Here is a 22618-nt window from a genome sequence, read left to right as displayed (position 1 = left end):
TTTTTCTTCTATTTCTCTCGTTAACACATATTTTCCAACAAACCGACGTTGGAAATATGAGCACAGAGCCATAGAGGATGATGTAGTTGTAAACGTTGGTGTGACCTATGGGCTACGGTAAACACAGCTGTTAGAGAGGCAGGGAGCGAGACTGGCAACACTCACCGTTTTGTTTGGGTCTGCCGCGATCTGCCTGGATGTTGGCCGCCCGGGGAAGTGCATCTAAAATCTACTTCCTTGGCGGCAGCCGAGACTGAGTTCGTCTATTAAATATTTATCAGGGTATAGGGAGGTAGATTGGTGATGGATTCCGAGTGGAAGGAGAAAAGAAACAACGAGAGGGCGAAGGTTGAGGAATTGTTTTGTTATGAGGGTTGTAAAGTGGGACGAGGAACCTACGGGCACGTCTACAAGGCCAAGAGGAAGGACAGGTATAGTCAAGCATCAAATAGTGTATCTTTAAGTACTGATGACGAGGTCGCTGTGCGACTGATACAGGATAACCTAGATGGGCCATTTGTTATCCTATTCGTTATGTTATGTTATGTTAACTAATTCATGAGACACTTCGATCAAGAGGGAGGAAAGTCTCACGGCGCTCCGAAATTCTGTTTGATTTTTATTTATTCATTTGTGCTCTAAATATGCCAGACTTTCCCGAGGACTTTTAAATATTTAAGGAAATGGGGCACTCTCGTAAAGAAACCGTCCCGTTCGCTCGTCTCGATTCCCGGCTTCCCCTTCGCAGCTCCTTCACCCAGCTGCTTTGACGCCACAGAAATGGAGCCACGCTGATGGTCAGAGAGAGAGAATATAGTAACATAACATAACATAACATAAATAATAGGATAACAAAGGGCCACCAGGGCCCATCTAGGTTATCCTGTATCAGTCGCACAGCGACCTCGTAATCAGTACTTAAAGATACACTTACAAGTACACAATACATTATATACTAATTCTAAATATTTGGCCCATTAACAGGGCTAAGTCCTGCAGCGAAATCCTCTACAATTTGTGGTCCCCATACATGGGGATCATGTCTTATTTAACTATAGTAAATTTCTTATAAAAACTATCATGCAGTGCTATACATAATTATAAATCTAATAAATTTAAGTGCTTATCTAATCTGTTTTTAAACATTGTCAAACTAGTGCTATTTACAACCGTCTCTGGCAATGCATTCCAGAAGTCTACCACTCTATGACTAAAGAAATATTTTCTTATATCTAACCTGCAGCCTTGCTTTCTAATCTTCCTGCCATGATTTCTAGTCCTATTTCCTCCTCTAAGGTAAAGAAAGATCTCACATCTATGTAGTTTGTATCTGAGAACATTTTAAATAACTCTATCATATCCCTCTTATACATCTCCTCTCAAATGAAAACATGTTTAATTCCTTTAATCTATCTCTATACTCCAGGCGCTTTAATGCTGGTATCATCCTAGTTGCTCTTCTCTGAACTGCTTCTAACATGTTGATATCCTGCCTATAGTGGGGTGACCAGGCCTGTATGCAATACTCTAAATGGGGCCTAACATAGGAATTATATAAGCTACGCACCACTTCCTTACTTTTATAACTAACATTTCTATTTATAAAACCCAGGATCCTATTTGCCCTATTTCTTGCTTCTAAACATTGCTTTGAAAATTTCATAGTCCTGTCTATCACTACTCCTAAATCCTTTCCTTCCTCTACTGCCTCTAGCCAACATCCCTCCATCTCATAGTTAAAGTTTGTGTTGTCTTTACCTAAATGCATAACCTGACACTTTTAGAATTAAACTCCATCTGCCACCTGTCTGCCCATGCTATCAGCCTGTCCAGGTCTCGTTGTATTCTGTAATTGTCCTTTTCACCCTGTACTGCACATGCTATCTTAGTATCATCTGCAAACTTTGATACTTTGCTACTAATTCCTATATCTAAATCGTTAATGTACACCAAGAAAAGAAGAGGTCCTAGCACTGATCCTTGGGGTACCCCACTAACCACTTCCTTCCACTCAGACATTGCCCCATTTAATACTACTCTCTGTTTCCTATCAGAAAGCCATTCACTAATCCAATCAACTAACCTACCCCTATCCCATGTAGTCTCAATTTGTACACTAGCCTCCTATGCGGTACCTTATCAAACGCCTTGCTAAAATCTAGATATATAACATCTATGCTATTTCCATCATCTAACTCCTTGGTAATATATTCTAAGATATCGAGCAAATTTGTAAGACAGGACCTCCCTGATCTAAAGCCATGTTGGGTATCTCTAATTAATCTATTCTCATTTAAATGCTCCCAAATACTACCCTTAATGATTTTCTCTAGTATCTTACATACTATACTAGTTAAACTGATCGGTCTATAATTATTCGCATCATCCTTCCTACCTTTTTAAATATTGGAGTAACATTAGCTAACTTCCAGTCCTGAGGTATCTCAGCAAACCTAAGTGATCTTTCAAAGATTAACTTAAGTGCTTCAGAAATACTGTCTACACCCTCCCTAAGTACTCTGGCATGTAGCTCATCAGGACCACTAGCTTTCCTATCGTCTAGTTCAAGAATAAATTTCCTAATAATTCCCGGTTTTATATCAATATTTTCTAAAGCTCTTAAACTACTCGCACTGTTTGTAACAGGATTTCCTATTCTTTCCTAGTAAATACTGAAGAAAATTGTTCATTCAATAATTCTACTATGTCTTCATTTTGATCCACTACTACACCATCTTTTCTGAGTGGTCCAATCCTATCCTTATTTCTTTTATCACTGACCTTGTAATAACTATATAATTTTTGGGATCTTTACTCCCAGCTCTAGCTAGTTTTATCTCTGCCTGCCTTTTACTTTTTTTATAACCTTACTCAAATCATCTCTGACCTGTCTGTACCTAATCAAATCTACATCTTCCCACTTTTCTGCAACTCTCTATATGCCCTCTTCTTCTCTCTGATCTGGCTACCTATCTCATGAGTCCACCATAATGGCTTCCTGTTTCTCTGCCTTATATCTTTGTAAGGGATACACTGCATCACTATACCCTTTACTACAACCTTAAAAATATCCCACATCTCCTGTGCAGTTTTATTTCCAAAACTATCTTCCCAGTTTACCTCTCCTAATAACTGACGTAACCTACCATAATTGCCTTTCTGATAGTTTGGGACTCTAGTCTTATTCACTATATTATCCCTACTGGAATTAATGATAAATCTAATTATATGATGGTCACTGTTTGCTAAAGTCTCTCCTACCTCAACTTCCTTTAAACAATGCTCAATATTTGTTAGTACTATGTCTAAAACCTTCCTCCCCTAGTAGGTTTATCTACCATCTGCACTAAATAGTTATCCTGAAAACTTTCCATAAACTTATTTTCACTAGCATCTCCTACCATCCTCTCCCAGTTTACTGACTTAAGATTAAAATCCCTAAGATAATTGTCTGACTAGTACACCCCTATTTATCTCATCTACCATAAGGTTGTCTACATCTGCTGACTGGTTAGGTGGCCTATAAAAGCTCCTACTCTAATAACCTTACTTTTGTTTACTCTAACATCCAGCCATAAGGACTCTACTCTGTTATCTACCTTAATACCATTAACCTGACTGGAAATGAAGGATTTTTTTACATAAATAACTACTCCTCCGCCTATCCTACCAATTCTCTGGTGTAAATACATAATGTATCCATCTACTTCATATTCTTTCCTATTTTCCCTAAACTTTTCCTCATTTACCCATGCCTCTGTGACACATACAACATCTAGGCCCTCCTCAACTATATAACTAGATAACTCGTCCTTCTTGTTCCTAAGACTCCTGGCATTTACATAAAAACATTTAAGTCCTGCTACCTTCCTAGATGCTGTCTCCTTATTTGGAATAGTAACGAATAAGGGGATATGAGAGAGAGAGAGAGCAAAGTTGCCTCTCTCTCTCTTAGACCAATAGTGTGATTCCATATATGTGACATCAAATTATCTAAGTGGAGGAGGTGCGAAGGGGGGGAGCCGGGAATTTAGACGAGTGGTCAGGACGGTTTCTTATGAGAGTGCCAGAAATGATCAGGGATTTATGGATTATGTTGCCAAAATTAGCTGTTTAATAACATATCTTTGCAGTTCTGACACCAAGGAGTATGCTCTCAAGCAGATCGAGGGAACAGGGCTGTCCATGTCAGCATGCAGAGAAATAGCGGTGAGTATTGTTTCCCGATTTTTATTCACTAAATATTCATGAGGGGAGTCTATTGTTCAGTTTTATTTTACAAGCAGTGTTGTGACTTTACTTCTTGAAAGAAGATGTGATGTCACAAAGAATTATTATCCAGAACATGAAAGCTGCTCAGTATTGATGCCTGTGGAGCTAATTGTTTGAATAATGTGTGCATTGTACAAAACTAGCTGGTTTGATTTTCTTGGTTTATAGTATTTTATATTAAGTTGGCTCTTGGCCTGGGGAAGTACTGTACTTATGGCATCTTTTATTTATAGCACTGAACAGCTTCAAATAATTGATTTAGAACTCTATGTGATCTTGATTTAGTCAGAGTAAATAGAATGCTTGTGACTGTTATGGATAAAAACAATAAGAACACTAGTGTGTCACAGCCCATCTGTCACAAACATTAAAAGTATCAATGAAGACTACAGATTAAGGGTGAAAACAATGGCAGGAGTATCAAGGGACTTTGACATAAGAGTGGGAGTAGCTACCACTAAAATTGATCAGATTAATGGAGGAGGCTACTAAACTAGAAAGAGGAGCTGGCCCGTGGGAGCTACTCTATGCCGATGATTTGGTATTGACAGCAGAATCAAGGGAAGAAGTGACTGACATGTTTAATAGGTGGAAAGGAGATAGAGCAAAGCAGATGTGACGTAAAGTAAACATGGAGAAGACAAAACTAACAGTGACAGAAAGTAAACATGGAGAAGACAAAACTAAAGGGGACAGGAAATTAGGTAGAGAAAATCCAGTTAGGAAGATGGCCATGTGGATGTTATGGAAGAGGAGTGGAAGCAAACTCAGTGTTGTACACTAAGTTTAACAAATGGTGTAGCCAATGATGTTCAGGTATGAGGAATCTCAGAGGGGGGTGCAGAACTTTGTATGTCCAAGATGTGTGCAGGAGGAGGAAGGTGGTGGTGGTGGTCATGATGACGAGGATGTTGGGTTGGAGGTGAAGGGAGATGTGGTGGAGGAGGTACAACATTTCTGCTACTTGGGAGATATGTTAGACTGTGAAGTGTTTTCAGAGTAGTAAGGATGAGAATAGGAGCTATATGGGGAAGATGGCAAGAAAGTGCCAGTTTATTGGTAAATCACAGCATAAAACTGAGGATCAGTGGAACACTATATGAAGCCTGTGTCAGATCTGCTCTTCTGTATGGATCAGAAACATGGGCATTGACAAACAGACTAACAGATATTCTATGTAGCTCTGGCCTCAGGATGCTGAGATACATGGCAGGAGTGAGGTGGTAAGACAGGAGGTCCAGCATTGAGGTAGTGGAGATGTGTGGAATTAAAGACCTCTCTGTTGAGAAGATTGAGATGATTTAGACACGTGAGAAGGGTGGCGGGATGTTGAGAGAGTTGGAGGAGGGGATGGTTGGAGGCTGACAGCCGGTGGGAAGGCCAAAGAAAAGGTAGAGGGAGTGTGTGACAGAGGATATGAATTTGTTGGTAATAGAAGAACATATAGCACAAGATCACCAGTTGTGGAAAACAGTCATCACCTGTCCAGCCCCACCATAAATTGGAAAATACAGACATTAAATGAAAATAATGATGACGAAGGAGGACTACAGAACACATTTCTTAAGGAAATTTGGCCAAGAAGGCTATCCCTGAGACCCAGCTATATGTTTACCCAGACAGCACAAGACTGGATTCCTTGTCTAGCCATAAACATTGTATGATTAGGTTTCTCACAAAAGCTGAAAGTAATTTCTATGGTGAAGTTCAATGGTAGAATGAGGAAATATTTGGATGAAAGGTGAGGTTAGTCTGGCCTTAATGCCAAGTTAATAATCAAGGTAAATTAAAATGATTTGCAGAATTTGCAAGCAAAAATGTGAAATGTTATTTAATATTGCAGTTGTTACGAGAGTTGAAACACCCAAATGTCATCAACTTGCAGCGAGTTTTCCTTTCTCATGCTGACCGCAAGGTGTGGCTTCTTTTTGACTATGCTGAACATGATCTTTGGGTAAGTACTACTAGTTTATGCTGTACTAATATAAATAAAAAATTTATTGTTTGCTGTTCAGTAATAATTAGAGATGTACCGATACCAAAATTTTGGCCGATTCCGATACCGATACCACCTAATTGGGCCGATACTGATACTACTACTTATAGTGATTACTGCACTGGACACCAGGATGAGTTGGTGGACAGCAAGCGTTATCAGATGGGAGGCTTTGTTTTGGGGGATGCTGTAAGTCCTTCTGAGAACGTTTGTGAAATAGGAGCAATTCTAGAAGCCATTTGGAAAGGCAAATTACTCAGTAATTGGAATGAATATCTTCTCAGTCTTCTGATTCTTGTCAGTTATTTTAAATTCTTACTTCTTACTCCTTTAGCGACCATTTGGTCTTGTGCATTTTCATTATTAATTTTTTATTGACGATATTTTGGCGATCAAAAATATTTTTTAAATTATTGAAATTGTAAATCAGACACAAAATATTAGCAAAAGAAACTCATTTTGTTGTGTATGTTTCTCTTTAATTAAATCTGACATCCTTTGATATTAATTCATTACACATTAGTAGACCAATTCAGAAACATGAGATTTCACCTAATCTTTTCAATTGAATAGAAAAAAGTTTAGTTTATTCTAAATTTCTAGGTTGTGGTTTATTACCACAGAAAATAGTATTCTATGACATACAGTAATCACCACGGAAACTTAATACGCTGTATTATATTAATTTGGTTTCATCAATATCTTATATCGAATATATCACTAAGTAGTAAATTCCTTTTAGGTATCGGAAGTATCGGCATGAAATAAGCCGATACCGATACTCAAAAAATGGGTCGATACTGCCGATTCCGATACCGATACTGATGCATTGGTACATCTCTAGTAATTATCCATATATAATTTAATTCTATACTGTGTTTATATATTACAGTTTTACATAGTAGTGTAAATAATTATTACATGTTTACATTGATGTTGTTAATGATAAACACATGTCTTTCTTCCTTGGCAGCATATCATCAAGTTCCACAGAGCAGCAAAAGCCAATAAAAAGACAGTGCAGGTAACAAAAGGCATGGTCAAGTCTCTCCTTTATCAAATTTTAGATGGAATTCGATATCTCCACTCGAACTGGGTCCTTCATAGAGATCTGGTAAGTTGCTAAGATTATTTGCCCACATTATGACTACTACACATTTTAAGAGGCTACATATGGAGTTGTTTTTTTATTGCTGATGTATGAGTAAGTGAACATCTCAGTAACACTGGTATTTTTCTATCTTTTCCTTCTTTTTGGTTGTCCTTATCCAAAGCACCTCTCAGATAAAAACAAGTGAATGACAAAATATGAAAAAACATTAGCTTTTGTATACATATATTGTATATATATATATATATATATATATATATATATATATATATATATATATATATATATTTTTTTATTTATTTATTTATTTTATTTTTATATTTTTTTCCTTCTTTTTGTATTTCATTGAAGAATTATTCTGTCAAATTTTGGTAAAGGATTTTTTTTATTGCACATAAGTGGGAATTTTTTATAGAGATGTCAAGAACATATTGGTCTACAAGATGGCACAAAGAGTAGTTTTGCTACATAGATAAAGTGTCTGAAATGATAGATATGAGACTTACGGATAACTTAGTTTGCCAGAAATTTGGATTTTCCATTTCAGATAAGTGCCTCTCTCTCTCTCTCTCTCTCTCTCTCTCTCTCTCTCTCTCTCTCTCTCTCTCTCTCTCTCTCTCTCTCTCTCTCTCTCTCTCTCTCTCTCTCTCTCTCTCTCTCAGACATTGAGTTTCATGAACCTTTTGGTAATTTAATGAATAAAATAACTTACAACTTTCTTACTTTAATGTGTGCATATGTAATTCTATTATATTGGGTTGAAAGATGTTAAGCAAATTCTAGAGTTCATTAGGGCATATCATATAGAGGTTTTTAGACACTTTTTATATTTTCACTTAATGTTACTATTATCTATTTATTAACTATTATAGAATAGTTTTATTATCTTTTTTTTTTTTTCAATTGTCACACTAAAATGTGCTCTTCTCTCTACCTTCACAGAAACCTGCCAATATTCTGGTGATGGGGGAAGGAACAGAGCGTGGCAGAGTGAAGATAGCAGATATGGGTTTTGCTCGCCTCTTCAACTCTCCTTTGAAACCACTTGCTGACCTTGATCCTGTGGTGGTGACTTTTTGGTACCGTGCTCCTGAGTTGCTTTTAGGAGCACGTCATTACACTAAAGCAATAGGTAATTGTATGCATGTATTTGTGTTATCTTACTCTTCAATTGTGCTTATCTATCACCATTGTTAGATACATGCATGACATCACAATGCCTATATCTAGGCAAACCCTGTTAAGTTAAACAGATTTTCCCTGTCAGACTTGTATCATTTCAGTATATTCTCATACCGCTATTATTCACATGCCTGTCTTGTCTGCTCATAGGTTTTGCTCAGTCTTGTTTTCTTCCTCATGTAGTATAGTATATGAAAAGCTGCCTTGAGGTAAATCATATGTAAAGAATATATTGGTAAATGAAAGAAAAAATTATTATCAGGAACATCTTATTGCATTTTTCAAGTTTGTACCAACATGTGATGCAGCTGCCAACATTAACAAGGTAATAATGCTGACCTAGGAGATTGTAAATTGTAGTCACAGAGATCTTGCCTGGATCAATGGTTGATCTAGGTTACTGTTAGTCAGATTAATAAATGGTGACTTGTTTTCCAGAGTTTTTACAATTATTACTTTATCATGCTTTATTACAGCTCTAAAGATTATTATTTTATAATTTTTCAGATATATGGGCAATTGGGTGCATCTTTGCGGAATTGCTAACGTCTGAACCTATCTTCCATTGTAGGCAAGAGGATATTAAAACCAGCAACCCTTACCATCATGATCAACTGGACAGGTGATTAAATTTGTGCTAGACACTGGGAGACTGTAACCAAAGGGTGTCATGTGTAGTATTGAGGGGAATAACCAAAGAGAAAGACTTGTGTTTGATGCAAGAGTGAGTACAGGTGGAATTAAAACCTGACAACATATTCAGATATGTTTTGTAGGAAGAGAGTGCTGAAAGGGACACCAATAAAGAATAAAGTTTAAAAAGCAGATGATGGTATGTTGGAGGAAAAATATGGACAAAGTATAATAGGATGTGCCAGGCTGTTGTAGTAAAAATGAAGCAGAGAATGTATCAATAGAATTTATTGAATTCTTGATCAGAAAGGGTATGAAAGGTGGGAAAGCTTTGGGTTAGATTGTTCTACTGTCAAAGAGTGGCTGTGCTTCTGTTGTGAATTGCTTGATGAAATGACAAAGTGCACTTAATGAGCACTATGGAGCCTATTGACTTGGCAAATACAAATGTGGTTTCTTTATATAATGTTTATGGTATTAGATATGGTCATGCTAGTTGAGGAGTTATAAGTCTTTAGTCCTGTAGACAAAATTTATATTAGTGTTGATCATATGAGGTTAAATAATGAGGATATAAAGGAAAAGATTTATGTGGAGCAACATGAGAGGAGTTAACACTTATCAGTCATTTGTTGCAATACTTTCTGCATTACCATGGGCAGAGGCACACTATTCAGACTATCAAGGAATGAATTCACAGACCAAACACAATATTTCAGGAATAAAGCCTACAAGTATTAAAGCCTTATATATGTATAGTACAAAGATCACCAGGTACTGCTAAAGCTGTCTTTTGCACCATAGGGAGTATGATGAATGCCAATAAACTTATCTGTACATTTCTCTGCTTATTTTGTCACTGGCCATATGGCAAATCTGTCATAAAAATACTCCAGTGAAATGAACTTTTCTGTCTTCTCTCAGGATCTTCAATGTGATGGGCTTTCCTCAGGAGAAGGACTGGGTGGACATAAAGAAGATGCCTGAACATGGAACACTCATGAAAGATTTTAAAAAGAACAAGTGAGATTCTTCAGGGAAATTATGGTTACCTGATGACTTTTTTCCTATTTTTATTCCTGATGCTCTGGATTCTCTTCCCAAAAATTCTCGCAAGGGAAGTAGGGATAATATATTTATAACTGTTCTGTTATCCCTGCTATACTTTCTTTGTAAATAAGTTTATTTTTTACCTATTAAGGTTAATTATGATGAAATGTGGTTTCTTAGCCAAAGAGGGTTTCTGTTCTTGATATACATTAGTGTATCAATGTATTGTATTTGCTTTATAGATGAAATAATTAGAGATGTACCGATACCAAAATTTTGGCTGAATCCGATACCAATACCACCTAATTGGGCCGATACCGATACTACTACTTATAGTGATTACTGCACTGGACACCAGGATGAGTTGGTGGACGGCGTGTGTTATCAGATGGGAGGCTTTGTTTTGGGGGATGCTGTAAGTCCTTCTGAGAACGTTTGTGAAATAGGAGCAATTCTAGAAGCTTTTTTGCAAAGGTAAATTACTCAGTAATTGGAATGAATATCTTCTCAGTCTTCTGATTCTGGTCAGTTATTTTAAATTCTTACTTCTTACTCCTTTAGCGACCATTTGGTCTTGTGCATTTTCATTATTAATTTTTTATTGATGATATTTTGGCGATCAAAAATATTTTTAAAATAATTGAAATTGTAAAACAGACACAAAATATTAGGAAAAGAAACTCATTTTGTTGTGTATGTTTCTCTTTAATTAAATCTGACATCCTATGATATTAATTCATTACACATTAGTAGACCAATTTAGAAACATGAGATTTCACCTAATCTTTTCAATTAAATAGAAAAAAGTTTAGTTTATTCTAAATTTCTAGGTTGTGGTTTATTACCACAGAAAACAGTATTCTATGACATACGGTAATCACCACGGAAACTTAATATGCTGTATTATATTAATTTGGTATCATCAATATCTTCTATCGAATATATCACTAAGTAGTAAATTCCTTTTAGGTATTGAAAGTACCGGCATAAAATAAGCCGATACCGATACCCAAAAAAATGGGCCGATACCGCCGATTCCGATACCGATACTGATGCATCGGTACATCTCTAGAAATAATGAAAATTTAGAACATGAATTTCATGATTTAGTAGTTAAAGCATTTTTCAGAAGAAAGTAACTGTAGCTGTTGCAAAACACACTTGAGTAACATAGACTTGATCATTAAGGAAGAGAGAGAGAGAGAGAGAGAGAATTCTTGCCTTTCACAGTTGAAATGAAAATTAATGAAGTGTTGCTCAGCATTAATACTGAGACTTCATAATTATACATTATACTCTTCATATATCAAAGTATAGACTCAATACTTATTCTAAATTGGCTATGTCTTTTCAGTTATTCAAGTTCTTCACTGGTTAAATACATGGACAGACATAAGATTAAGCCAGATGGGAAGGCATTTATGTTGGTAAGTGCATTTGAAGAATAGATAGAATAATTATAGGAGGAGGAGGATGCCATAACTAAAATTCTCTTCTGATTACAAAAGCCTGGCCTCTAAATTATCACACACTTTTGCCTTCCATGTTTGTGTTATGATTCAGCTGCTTTTTCTTATAAGACAGGAATAAAAGAAAAACAATAATAATGAATAAAAAAAGATTTGCTGAAGCATGTCATGTGTCAACAAAATAGAATCTTTCATTTTCTCATCTTGTCCAAACCATCTCAGCCGATCTTTTCTTACCTAAAAAATATTGAAGACCATTTTGATATGACAGCAGTTTCTTGTTTTATGGGATGACATATTTTTAGGTGCATATACTCATCAGGTTTTCCGTCACAAAATTAAAATTTAATTAGCATTTGAAGTATCAATAAATGGGGCAGTTAGTGTTAACAAAAAAAGATATATGATAATAATAATAATAATAGTAGTAATGATAATAATATGATAAATATATGAATTCATAAATTAATAAGAAATAGATAATGATGTATTTACATATTCACTGTATAATGTATCCAGTATAACTGACATAAGGACAATGTTATATCAATTACATTCCAGCTTCAGAAGTTGTTAACAATGGATCCCACCAAACGCATCACCTCAGAATTGGCAATGCAGGATCCTTACTTTCTGGAGGACCCACTCCCCACCCAAGAGTAAGTTTTGTTCATCAGATGTTCAGATGTTGAGTAGTTCAGAATTTCCCTTCACATTTAAATCTTTGTGCAATTCTTATTTGTACTTAGACTTATCTATTTGTATCAAGGTGTTTGTGTTCACTTAATTAATATTAGGGGTTCAAAATAGAAAATATTCTAACAAGTCCCTTACAGATGCATGTGCTAGTTTTATCTCACATGCCTCTGATTTTTTTATTTTCTCTTTTCTCTTTGTTGTTCCTCTTGTTCTTGTAGATTTCATGAGAGTCTTTTAAAATGTATCATATTTTAACTGAATAAGATAGGATATCAGACTGAGGAGGTTTTGATAATTAATATAAAAAGATAGGACAAATGGAATAACATTATTAATTGGCTTAGAAGTGCCAAAGTATTCTTATTTATACCTATTATCTTTTTCCTTAATTTTGGTTTAATTCTTTGCAGCGTGTTTGCGGGTGGTCCAATCCCTTATCCTAAACGAGAATTCCTGTCAGATGAGGAACAGGATGACAAGTCAGACAATAAGGTGAGTGGAACTTGGAAGACTGCTCTCTGCGTTTCCCTATTCATCCATAGGAACCTTACTAGAAGCTGAGAAAAGGTTTTATAGGCCTTGATATAGTACAACCTGTCATACATAAAAAAAAAAAAAAGTTATTTAAGGATGAATGGAGACAGTGCTGTTTTATGTAACGTATGAGATATATTCATGATGGAACTTGAAAATATTTGCACATAGTCTTGAACATTCCCATTAGTTACCAACTTACCTAACATCATTATACAGTATTTGATTATTTTGTCATGCTATATTTTTCTGATGTCCTTTATTGCTTCTTCTTTAGGCCTAAATACACATGAACATAATTTTTGGTTTGAAACTTACCTCAGTAGTACCATATATGTAAGATGACCATTGTTGTACCATTAGTATCATGAGTCTCTCTCTCTCTCTCTCTCTCTCTCTCTCTCTCTCTCTCTCTCTCTCTCTCTCTCTCTCTCTCTCTCTCTCTCTCTCTCTCTCTCTCTCTCTCTCTCTCTCTCTCTCTCTCTCTCTCTCTCTCTCTGAGACTACAGATAGTCCCCCAAGTTATGTACAAGTTCATTTCCCAGAAACTTTTCATAATTAGATATATTTGTATGTCCTTTATTATAGAGCATACAGTACATATGTTACAATGTGTATTCTATTCAGAATAACTGTAGATTTGGACATACTAAAGTAAACAGTATTTTTATGTTTTAATTTGTCTTGAGAAGCCTTCAAATACATAAAATGAAGTTCATGTTAGTAACATAAATAAAGTCTTTAATCTTGATTTGCTACTGAGACACATTTGACACTTGTGGGGTCAGCTTTGTGTGGAGAGGTGAGACAAGTTACTGACTGGAAGTGGAAGAGAAGGAGGCAGTGGTGGGTATTGGAGCATCAGAAATAGGAAATTGTTGTATATCAACAATAGTAGGAGAGGATAGGTTATCACCACTGCTTTTGTGTATAATGTTCAACATGTTTGAATATTTTACTGGGCAAAAAAAGTATCATATAATACATGTTTTAGTGAGCCCACATTGGGAGTGCATACTGTGTGATACTGCTATTGTTTAAAATTGTATCTTTCATTCCTGTTGTTGCTTCCTTGCACACTAATTTTGAACTTAGACAATTCTGTTCCTGTAAATTTATAACGTAAGTATTCCTAAGTAGGGGACTTCCTGCAGTAGTTAATAAGTGCTGTTGTTAGTTGTAAGTAATGCTAAATACCCTATGCTGTACAGCAGGTAAGTGATAATGTAAGTTGGACAAAATTGCAAGGAAGCTCAATGTGGATATGCTCACCACAGACATGTTTGTTGTAATGTTCCCTTCAGGTAATGTTGCATTTATTGGGTAAGAAGCCAAAGTGTTTGTTAGTTAAGTGGTATTGTATTTTATATGAAGGTAATTATTCATTTACCCTTAGAATATCTGTAACCTGTCTTTGAGCCATCTTAACATGTTGGTTGCAGCTTCACTCTAAAGAATAACCTTAACCTCTATCCAAACATGAGGAGGAGCAAAGAACTAAATTTGTCCTGTAGTGAGCCAGGTTTATTAAAGAAGTTAGAAAATTCATTATGCTGCTCCATAGTATGTTCTGTAGAAAATATTTGAGTAACAATGGGTGAAGTACAAAGCCCTTTGGAATACTGCATGATTATAAAGGGATGACCATCCATCTGTCTTCTCATATTGGGAATGGAATGATGTAGTAGTTGCAGCTTGCAGAATTAATTATTTTTTTTTACAGATTTTTACCCAAAACATTTTGAATGTCTCATGTCATTAACTTCTATATGACAGAGGAGCAGAGTATGTGGGATATGGAAATATGTAATGATACTCTATAAAGGTACTTGGGCTTGATATTGAATACTTTATTGTTGGGATACTATAGATTCATTATGATTCATGAGTTGCCTGTATTAGGTGAAGGTGAAGTTTGAGAAGCTGAAGTAGCCAACTTGCTGTACTCTTTTGTTCAATGAAAAGTTCTGTACTTTGTTCTCTGTTTAATTAATTGTTTATTTATTTTATTTATTTATTTTTTATTTTTTACTTTTATTAGCTGTAAAATTAGATTGGTAAAAGTCAGTTACTTTTAGTTCCAGAGCCCAGAAAATCAATGATGAGGTAAAGTTTATGTGTAGAATAAATTTTTGTGAGTCTGAGAGAATATTTCTTGAGAACTACCAAATATTTGTAGAGATTCACAATTTGTTGTAGTTTTCTGCTAATCACAGTATATATGACTTAAGCAGTGTATATGTATATATTTGATAAATGATGTCATTTTTAACACAAACAAATTTCCACAGAATCTTTTCATTGGACGGACCTTAAAATCATGAAAAATTTATAACAAACAGTGCAGGCTTGTCACTTTGAATGATAAAAATCTAATGGGCTGTGGTTAATGATAGTAATAATAAAAATAAAGGGTTGATGTCGTAAGATCTCAAAAATGTCTTAATACTTTTTAGGAAAATCTTCAAGACAAAGGACTATGTCATACATGCATACTGGATGCCTTAATGGCTTAGTGTGGTGGCAGTTATAGTCAAATTATTTCATTGCCGTATTTCTCTCAACATGGGAAGATCATTTCCTTACTTTTGCATTTCACTTTCATCCATGAACTGACAAAGTAAGGGCAAAAGAAGAGCTACCTTATAAGTAAAATAGAACTAATGAATAGAAAAGTATAGGAGATACGTGTATTGTAGAGTGAAGTTTTCTTTCTAGTATGCTTTCTATATATATTCAGTTGGTTGTTTTGAGTGAGCTTGAAACAATCAATGCCCAGGTACATTCGTTTCATCAGATATAATGATGGAGACTTTAGAATCAGTGAATAGATTTTGAGTCAACAGTTTACCTGTGCTTATCCTTAGCAATTTGCATCTCCAAAGAAAAAAAAAGGGCTGTTTATCTAAGATAATTAATAGCATTAAATTATAATATTTATAAAAGATTAATTTTCCACAAAAGAGTATATGTATAGCTTATTTTTATCTTAGTTTTATTTATGTATATTTATTTTTTTTTTTTTATTTCATCATCTTATATTTTATTTGTTTATTCATTTATTTATTTATTCTATTTGCTTTTTCTGTGTGTGTGTGTGTGTGTGTGTGTGTGTGTGTGTGTGTGTGTGTGTGTGTGTGTGTGTGTGTGTGTGTGTGTGTGTGTGTGTTTCCCTCCTTTTCACCTATGGTTGTCTGCTGGTCACCCAGCCAGTTGTTCCACTATGAAAAGAGGTCAGGGATTGTACTGACAGAGTTTTGGGTAGGACTGAGACCACTTACACACCACATACTGTGACAACAAGGTCACAGCCCCATGAGTTACATTCAGTACTTACTTATTTCTAATTGAACAGGAGCTACATACTAAGAGGCTCAATTTGCCTTACCACACTTAAGACTCAAAATTGTTTTTAAGAGTGATGAAAGATTTATCACAATGACAGTGACTTTGAAATGATCATTAAAACATGTATGTGGATAGTTATTACCAACCTGATGTTATTTAGTATCACTAGTAAAGGGCACATTGCTGAATAGCATACAGAAATTGACCAAAAGCTTGGGTATAAAAGTTTAGTTTGTTGAATATAATAAAAGAGGCCTTTAAAGGAGTAATCAGTTTAATTTAAAAATCTTTCTACTTTGCCATTGAAAATGTTGGTAGGTTGTGGAAAAACAGGAAAGTGGAAGCTTTAGAGAAGAGAACATTGAAGTGAAAGTATAGGTAACAGCTGCAAAAATGGCCATTTCAGTTATACATGGCTGCTAGCTGTTAGATTCAGTTTATTTTCAATATTGAATTCATGAGGTCTTTTATAAAATGTAATTTTCCTTTGTATGAAATTCTCAGCACATTTGCAGTGCTCTTATATGTTTGTAAAACCTATACAAAATTTTATAAGTGAACACACATGGAGGAAAGTCTGTCTCTCTTAGCAGGCAATAAGTAGCAACATATTGATACCTATCTGAGTGACTGTTGGACTCTCAAAAGTTTTTTTTTTTTCTCTTCTTTTTAAACATTGACTGTAACTGCTATTTGTTTACAGTATAATGTGATGAAAATAAATAAACAAAGTAGATGAAGAGTGAGAGTAATATATAATTTTCTGTCATGATTAAGGGAAGTGTTAGGAATGCCTGGCTGGTATAAATTGAATTTGAGTGTATTGTTTTAACGTTTGGATTTAACACAGTATATGGGACCCTGCACTAGAGGCAGTGCTGTCACGTGGCTGGTAAACTGCACAGAGAACTGAAAAGATATTCATCATTTGTAGCAATAGTAATCAAATGAAGTACAGTATCAAATAATTTTTTGTTAGTACTAGTAGACAAATACTAGTACATATAGTACCATCATCATCATTGTATCAAAAATAGTATTTTTTGTCAGTTGTTTTTGTTGTTGTTATTGTTATTGTTGTCTTTTTTGTTGTCTTTTTGTTGATGTAACAGTAGAAATAGTAATTGTAATAGTATGGGAATTACTAGCAATAGTGAAGGTAATCAAAGTAATGGAAGTATGTACAATGTTATAGTGACTGAAAATAGTTGTAGTAGTATTGAAAAATAGTATTAGTAGTAGTAGTAGTATAGCAACAGCAGCAGCAACAGCAGTATACATGTGCTAGTTGCAATTTTATCTATTTAGGAATTCAAACTAATCTAAAAATTTAAGTGTCTAATCCCAAAAATTTTAGATAAAAAAGCATGGCAGCCGTGTACAAGAGATGCTCTGGCCAAAAGTTAAGCAACACAGAGATAATGTGCAGATAGAGATAGTATGAGAGTATATGCTGGAGAAAATATATATATATATATATATATATATATATATATATATATATATATATATATATATATATATATATATATGTGTGTATTGAGAATTCAACAATATATTTTGTTTGAGAAACTTAGATAAAATCTGAACTGATAACTTGTTTGTAACTCAACAAGATGAGTTAATGGTAGATCTTCAGAAGAATTGTAGCCTGTCTTGCTAATGGAACATAAATTGTTTCTAACTCAGATTTATATATATATATATATATATATATATATATATATATATATATATATATATATATATATATATATATATATTTTTTTTTTTTTTTTTTTTTTTTTTTTTATTTATCTGTGTACTGAATATGTGGTTTTTAACTGCCAGTGTTAAATGATGACAGTGAGTGAAAGATTTACTTGTGTTATTGAGATAAACTTTTCTTTTTGACTGAGGTCAGAAAAGTTTCTGTGGTGTACACAATTGGCCAGGGCCCAGTGATGGATTTGTGTTTCTTTTGGTCTTACAGAAAAAAGTTTTCATGGAGCAGAGCTGGACAAACCAACAGAGAGCAGCTGCAACAAAGGTTAGAAATATTTGACCAGAAGAACATACTTGGCATTTGATATAATTTTAGGCAGTGTAAATTGTGGGGGCTGAAACTAGCACAATATAGTTCTGTCTGTGTGATGATTGGTTTGCATAAACATTACTGCCTAAGGAGGTAATTGCTATATTTCTAACAACAACAATTCTACTAAAGGAATATGTGATTCAAGAAACATTTGATTTATTGTGTATTTTGTGATTATCTGTCTACTCATTGTATTTATAGTATATTTGTTTATTATTGATTAACCATTTACATTTCAGGTTGCATGGCATAATTTTAGTAATTTTAATGTTTTTACGGGGGAAATCTTCAAATAGTTTTCAGTGCATTTAGACATACTGGTATCTGATTGTAACTCAAATTTTTATTTATTTATTTGTTTATTGATTTTTTTGTTTATTGCAGATATTGCATGTGTATTGTTCAGTTGAAAACTAACACCTGTTTGTTGAAATCCAGCCATTTGCTATTCATAAAGCAAAAAATGAAAGAAAGTAGCCCAAAGGATCGTTTCTACACTATAAATCTTTCAGCAATAATACTGCTCATTAATCAAATTAATATGCAAAGGTTGTTACATCTTTACATCAGGATGATTTTGTATATTATTTTGTGTGTAATTTCAAGGATTTGATAGCATATTTTCAAGGATTATATAGCACATTCATCCACAGTAGTCATGTAACTGTCTACTTATCTTGGTCTAGGAATTTCAGTAATATACGTAATTGGAAAATATGTTGTCTTACAATTTTTTTCTTATTTTGTGGTGTCATCTTATACACACACACACACACACACACACACACACACACACACACACACACACACACACACACACACACACACACACACACACACACACACACACACACACACACACACACACACACACACACACACACACACACACATGTTAATAAGCTTTTTGTCAAACCAACTCCTTCACCCTCACTCATCACTGAAATGCTGCATTGCTTGATATCTTTTACTTGCTAACTGTGCTTCTACCTTTTACTGCTTTTCTGATTTTGTTGTACAAGACTGTGCTTCTTTCTCTTATAATGCCCATTGTACTCTTTCATCCCTTTACCTGATGAACTTCATTACTGTTTCAAGAGAGGAATATCAGGGCATCTCTACTACTGAATTGATATGTCCATTTTAATCTCTTCCATTCAACTTTTATTAAAGATTAAAAATTGAGCTCTCTCTCTCTCTCTCTCTCTCTCTCTCTCTCTCTCTCTCTCTCTCTCTCTCTCTCTCTCTCTCTCTCTCTCTCTCTCTCAAGTTAATGTGTGAAATTATGTAATCTGAGCATTCAGTGGCTTTTTGCTCTTCTTTTCCCAGTCTATCAAAAGGTACAAGCAATTTTTTGAAGTATGAGTATTTTTATTAAGACAAGAAAACAATGATATATTGTACATATTTTGAAATTAGTGCCTGTATGTCGGTTAAATGAGTTGATAATATGAAAGCAGTGGCAAGTATTGACAAAGAGTATGTGTATATATTTTTGTCTAGTGCTATTTACATCTCTCAACAATAGCTATGTTATTCTTCCATTTCATATTGTACTATATCTATAAGATGATCAGTGAGACTTTAAAGTAATATTCTTTATCTGTTCAGAGTGGCAGGAAATTATATATAATACAAAAGTTTGCATAATAATAGAATATTTATTAATGAGTGCTAAGGTGAGTTGTGAGAATCCTCATTCCCCATGAAAGATGGTTTTAATATAAAATTTGTTTTCTAAAAGTTTCACTTCATATTTTATTATTTTAGCCTGTTATTAGTTGTTAGATATAGCAGTTATTCAAATACACTTCAGTAAGTATATTTAAACTGTTTGTAAAATCAGATTTAACCTGGTCCTCTTCTCTAGTAAGGTAAGTAATTTTTAGAAGATTGGTGTAAAATTATATATATGATGGCACCTAATCACCAAAAGATAACTCTTGTGTCGGTCTACTTAATTGAAGAGATTATGGCCAGAAAGGTGGAAGGAGAAATCAGCAGACTGGAAGACACTATGAACAAGAAAATCTAATCAGTAAATCAATTGTGTGTTTGTATAAGTATAAGGACCATAGAGTGATTGTCTTCTTGAACAGTGGAATGAGAAAGCATTCCTTATTTATAAACAGTATGATTGTTCCCTTTTTCTTTTTTTCTTTTTTTTTTTGGATATTGCAGGGTGGAGGTGGTGGAGAGCCAGCGTCCAAAAGGGTGCGTCTAGGCCACCATCAAAGTAGTATTGGTGGCCAACAGAACTTCTCTCACATGACACAACGGAATCATCCAAATCAAGTAGGTCTAATATATACTGTAGTGTCTTATTGTGTTGATGAATGCAATTCTATGATAGTCATGCTAGAGCAGGTGTAGGTAAACTGTGGCCTGTGGACCACATGTGGAAAGGAATTCATGTGGCCCGACAAGTGTTAGTAAATTTGAAAGAGTAAGTTAATAAACAATGTCAAATAATGTCGTGAAGATTTAATTTTATTCCTGTAAGTATGCATATGCATGGGAGAATGGCTTTTTCTTTAAAAGCCTTTAATATTGTATTTTATATATTAATAATTTTGGGCTAATGTAGTATGTGGCCCTAGCACAGAAAAAGTTTGTCCCCCTCTATGCTAGAGCCACTGCTGAATATTCACTTAGATTATGTTATGCGTTATGATATACCTTTAAAGTTTCTCTTTCAAAACTTGTCATTAGTCGAAGGTTATGGTTGATATATAAAGTTGGAGACATCAAAATTTATCAATTATTAGTAGGGTAATTTTCACCTCTTGATTTTAATTTTATAAATGTAATTCTCAATTCTCAGTCATAACTCTTAAAACAATTTCAACAACTAATGGCAGTATCATCACTGTTATTGTAATTGCCTTTGTAGTATGTGCTCGTATATCAGGTTCCTTTACTCAAGAACCTCCCCAGTGGGATGGCCATGTTAAATTTCAATTTACTCTTTTCCTTCAGTTCTTTGCATGCTTCACTATCACCACATACTTATTAACAATTCATAGTCATAAAATTCTTATAATATCAAGTTAGTAACAAAGTATGTAATGTCTTAGGTTGCCCAACCTTTTTATTGTAAATTATAGTAATCTGAGTATTTATGGGAAATTGAGCTTTGAGTTATTTTGCTTTAATATTGCATTTGATATTTGCTTTGTTCTGTTTTAGCAACAACATCCAGGACATGTTCAACAAGGAGGCATGATGAACTACACCAATACCCAGCAGAGCAGCAACTTCAACCAGCGCTACTGAGGCACCACAGTAGACTGTTTCAACATTCCATGATGGGTTTCACAAATTTCATCAATTAAACAATGGCAATCCTTTGCCTGTGACTCTTTTCAAATTATTATTGTTATAATTATTATAATTGTAATAGTAATAATAATAATTATTATTATTTTTTATTGTTTTTAGCCTTATTATTATTATTATTATTATTATTATTATTATTATTATTATTATTATTATCATTATTACTTTATTTATTAAATTCTTCTGTGTTGTTGAGATATACATGAGAGAGAGAGAGAGAGAGAGAGAGAGAGAGAGAGAGAGAGAGATGAAATTTCATGCTTAATAAGATTCATTGATCTGTTTTTATGATACTATTTGAGTAGTATAATTATATATGATAATACAAACCCAAAAATTGTGTGTGTGTGTGTGTATTAACCTATTTGTATTGAACAATATCTAAGCTAAAGTTCATTTGTCCTATCTCTATATCTCTAGTTATCCAATTTCTCTAGATTTGCTCAAACTAACAGCTGTAACTGCCATCTCATTCAAACCATTCCAGAGTTCAATGCATCAATAAGGAAAACTGATTACCAAGACATTTACTATTTAATCTTTTTTTATATTCTCTCGTACATCTTGTTCCGTCATCCACGTGCATTTCCAAAACTTGTTTGTCTACTTTCTCTGTATGTGGTTTACTAACTGTAGTACATTATTATCAAGTCTCCCATTTTTCTTCCCTTTCTGTGTTGGTAATCAGATTTCTTCCTGTCTCTCATAAGTCCTTTTTCTTAAATTCTTGCATCATCTTTGTAGCTACCTTCTACATTCTTTATAATTTCCTTATATTCTTATATAGAGAGCATATTACATTGTACTCCAATTTGGGATGTATCATATTTGTAATGATTTTCTTGATATCCATGTCTATCTAGGTCAAAGGTACTTTTTGTTTTTATGTTATGGCTTATAGTGCCTGT

At 34.3% G+C, this 22618-nt stretch overlaps 1 protein-coding gene across 2 annotated transcripts; it reads left to right on the top strand.

The window, feature by feature from the left end:
- The first annotated feature begins 145 nt into the window (after nucleotides 1-145).
- On the top strand, nucleotides 146-22052 carry LOC123517076 (cyclin-dependent kinase 8-like). Of its 2 annotated transcripts, XM_045276933.1 has the most exons (13): nucleotides 148-431; nucleotides 4134-4209; nucleotides 6116-6226; nucleotides 7242-7382; nucleotides 8322-8511; nucleotides 9069-9183; nucleotides 10119-10217; nucleotides 11599-11671; nucleotides 12275-12372; nucleotides 12823-12904; nucleotides 18267-18323; nucleotides 20553-20666; nucleotides 21561-22052. In XM_045276933.1, exons 1-13 carry the CDS (start codon nucleotides 304-306, stop codon nucleotides 21645-21647), a joined length of 1371 nt encoding a protein of 456 aa, XP_045132868.1. In that variant the 5' UTR covers nucleotides 148-303; the 3' UTR covers nucleotides 21648-22052. The 2 variants fall into 2 exon arrangements, with proteins under 2 accessions (XP_045132869.1, XP_045132868.1); XM_045276934.1 differs by lacking the exon at nucleotides 18267-18323 and having other exon boundaries at nucleotides 146-431.
- Nucleotides 22053-22618: the final 566 nt, after the last annotated feature.

The sequence above is a fragment of the Portunus trituberculatus genome, chromosome 41, assembly GCF_017591435.1.
Source record: "Portunus trituberculatus isolate SZX2019 chromosome 41, ASM1759143v1, whole genome shotgun sequence".
In the NCBI taxonomy this organism is placed as follows: domain Eukaryota; kingdom Metazoa; phylum Arthropoda; class Malacostraca; order Decapoda; family Portunidae; genus Portunus; species Portunus trituberculatus.
This window is presented reverse-complemented; position numbering and strand designations above follow the sequence as displayed.

Bases quoted from the DNA above. Each gene is read 5' to 3' on its own strand.
- LOC123517076 (XM_045276933.1), top strand. From the start codon at position 304: ATGGATTCCGAGTGGAAGGAGAAAAGAAACAACGAGAGGGCGAAGGTT. The intron at 12,905-18,266 runs GTGAGTGGAACT...TTGGTCTTACAG, and splicing joins ATGACAAGTCAGACAATAAG to AAAAAAGTTTTCATGGAGCA. The intron at 20,667-21,560 runs GTAGGTCTAATA...GTTCTGTTTTAG, and splicing joins AACGGAATCATCCAAATCAA to CAACAACATCCAGGACATGT.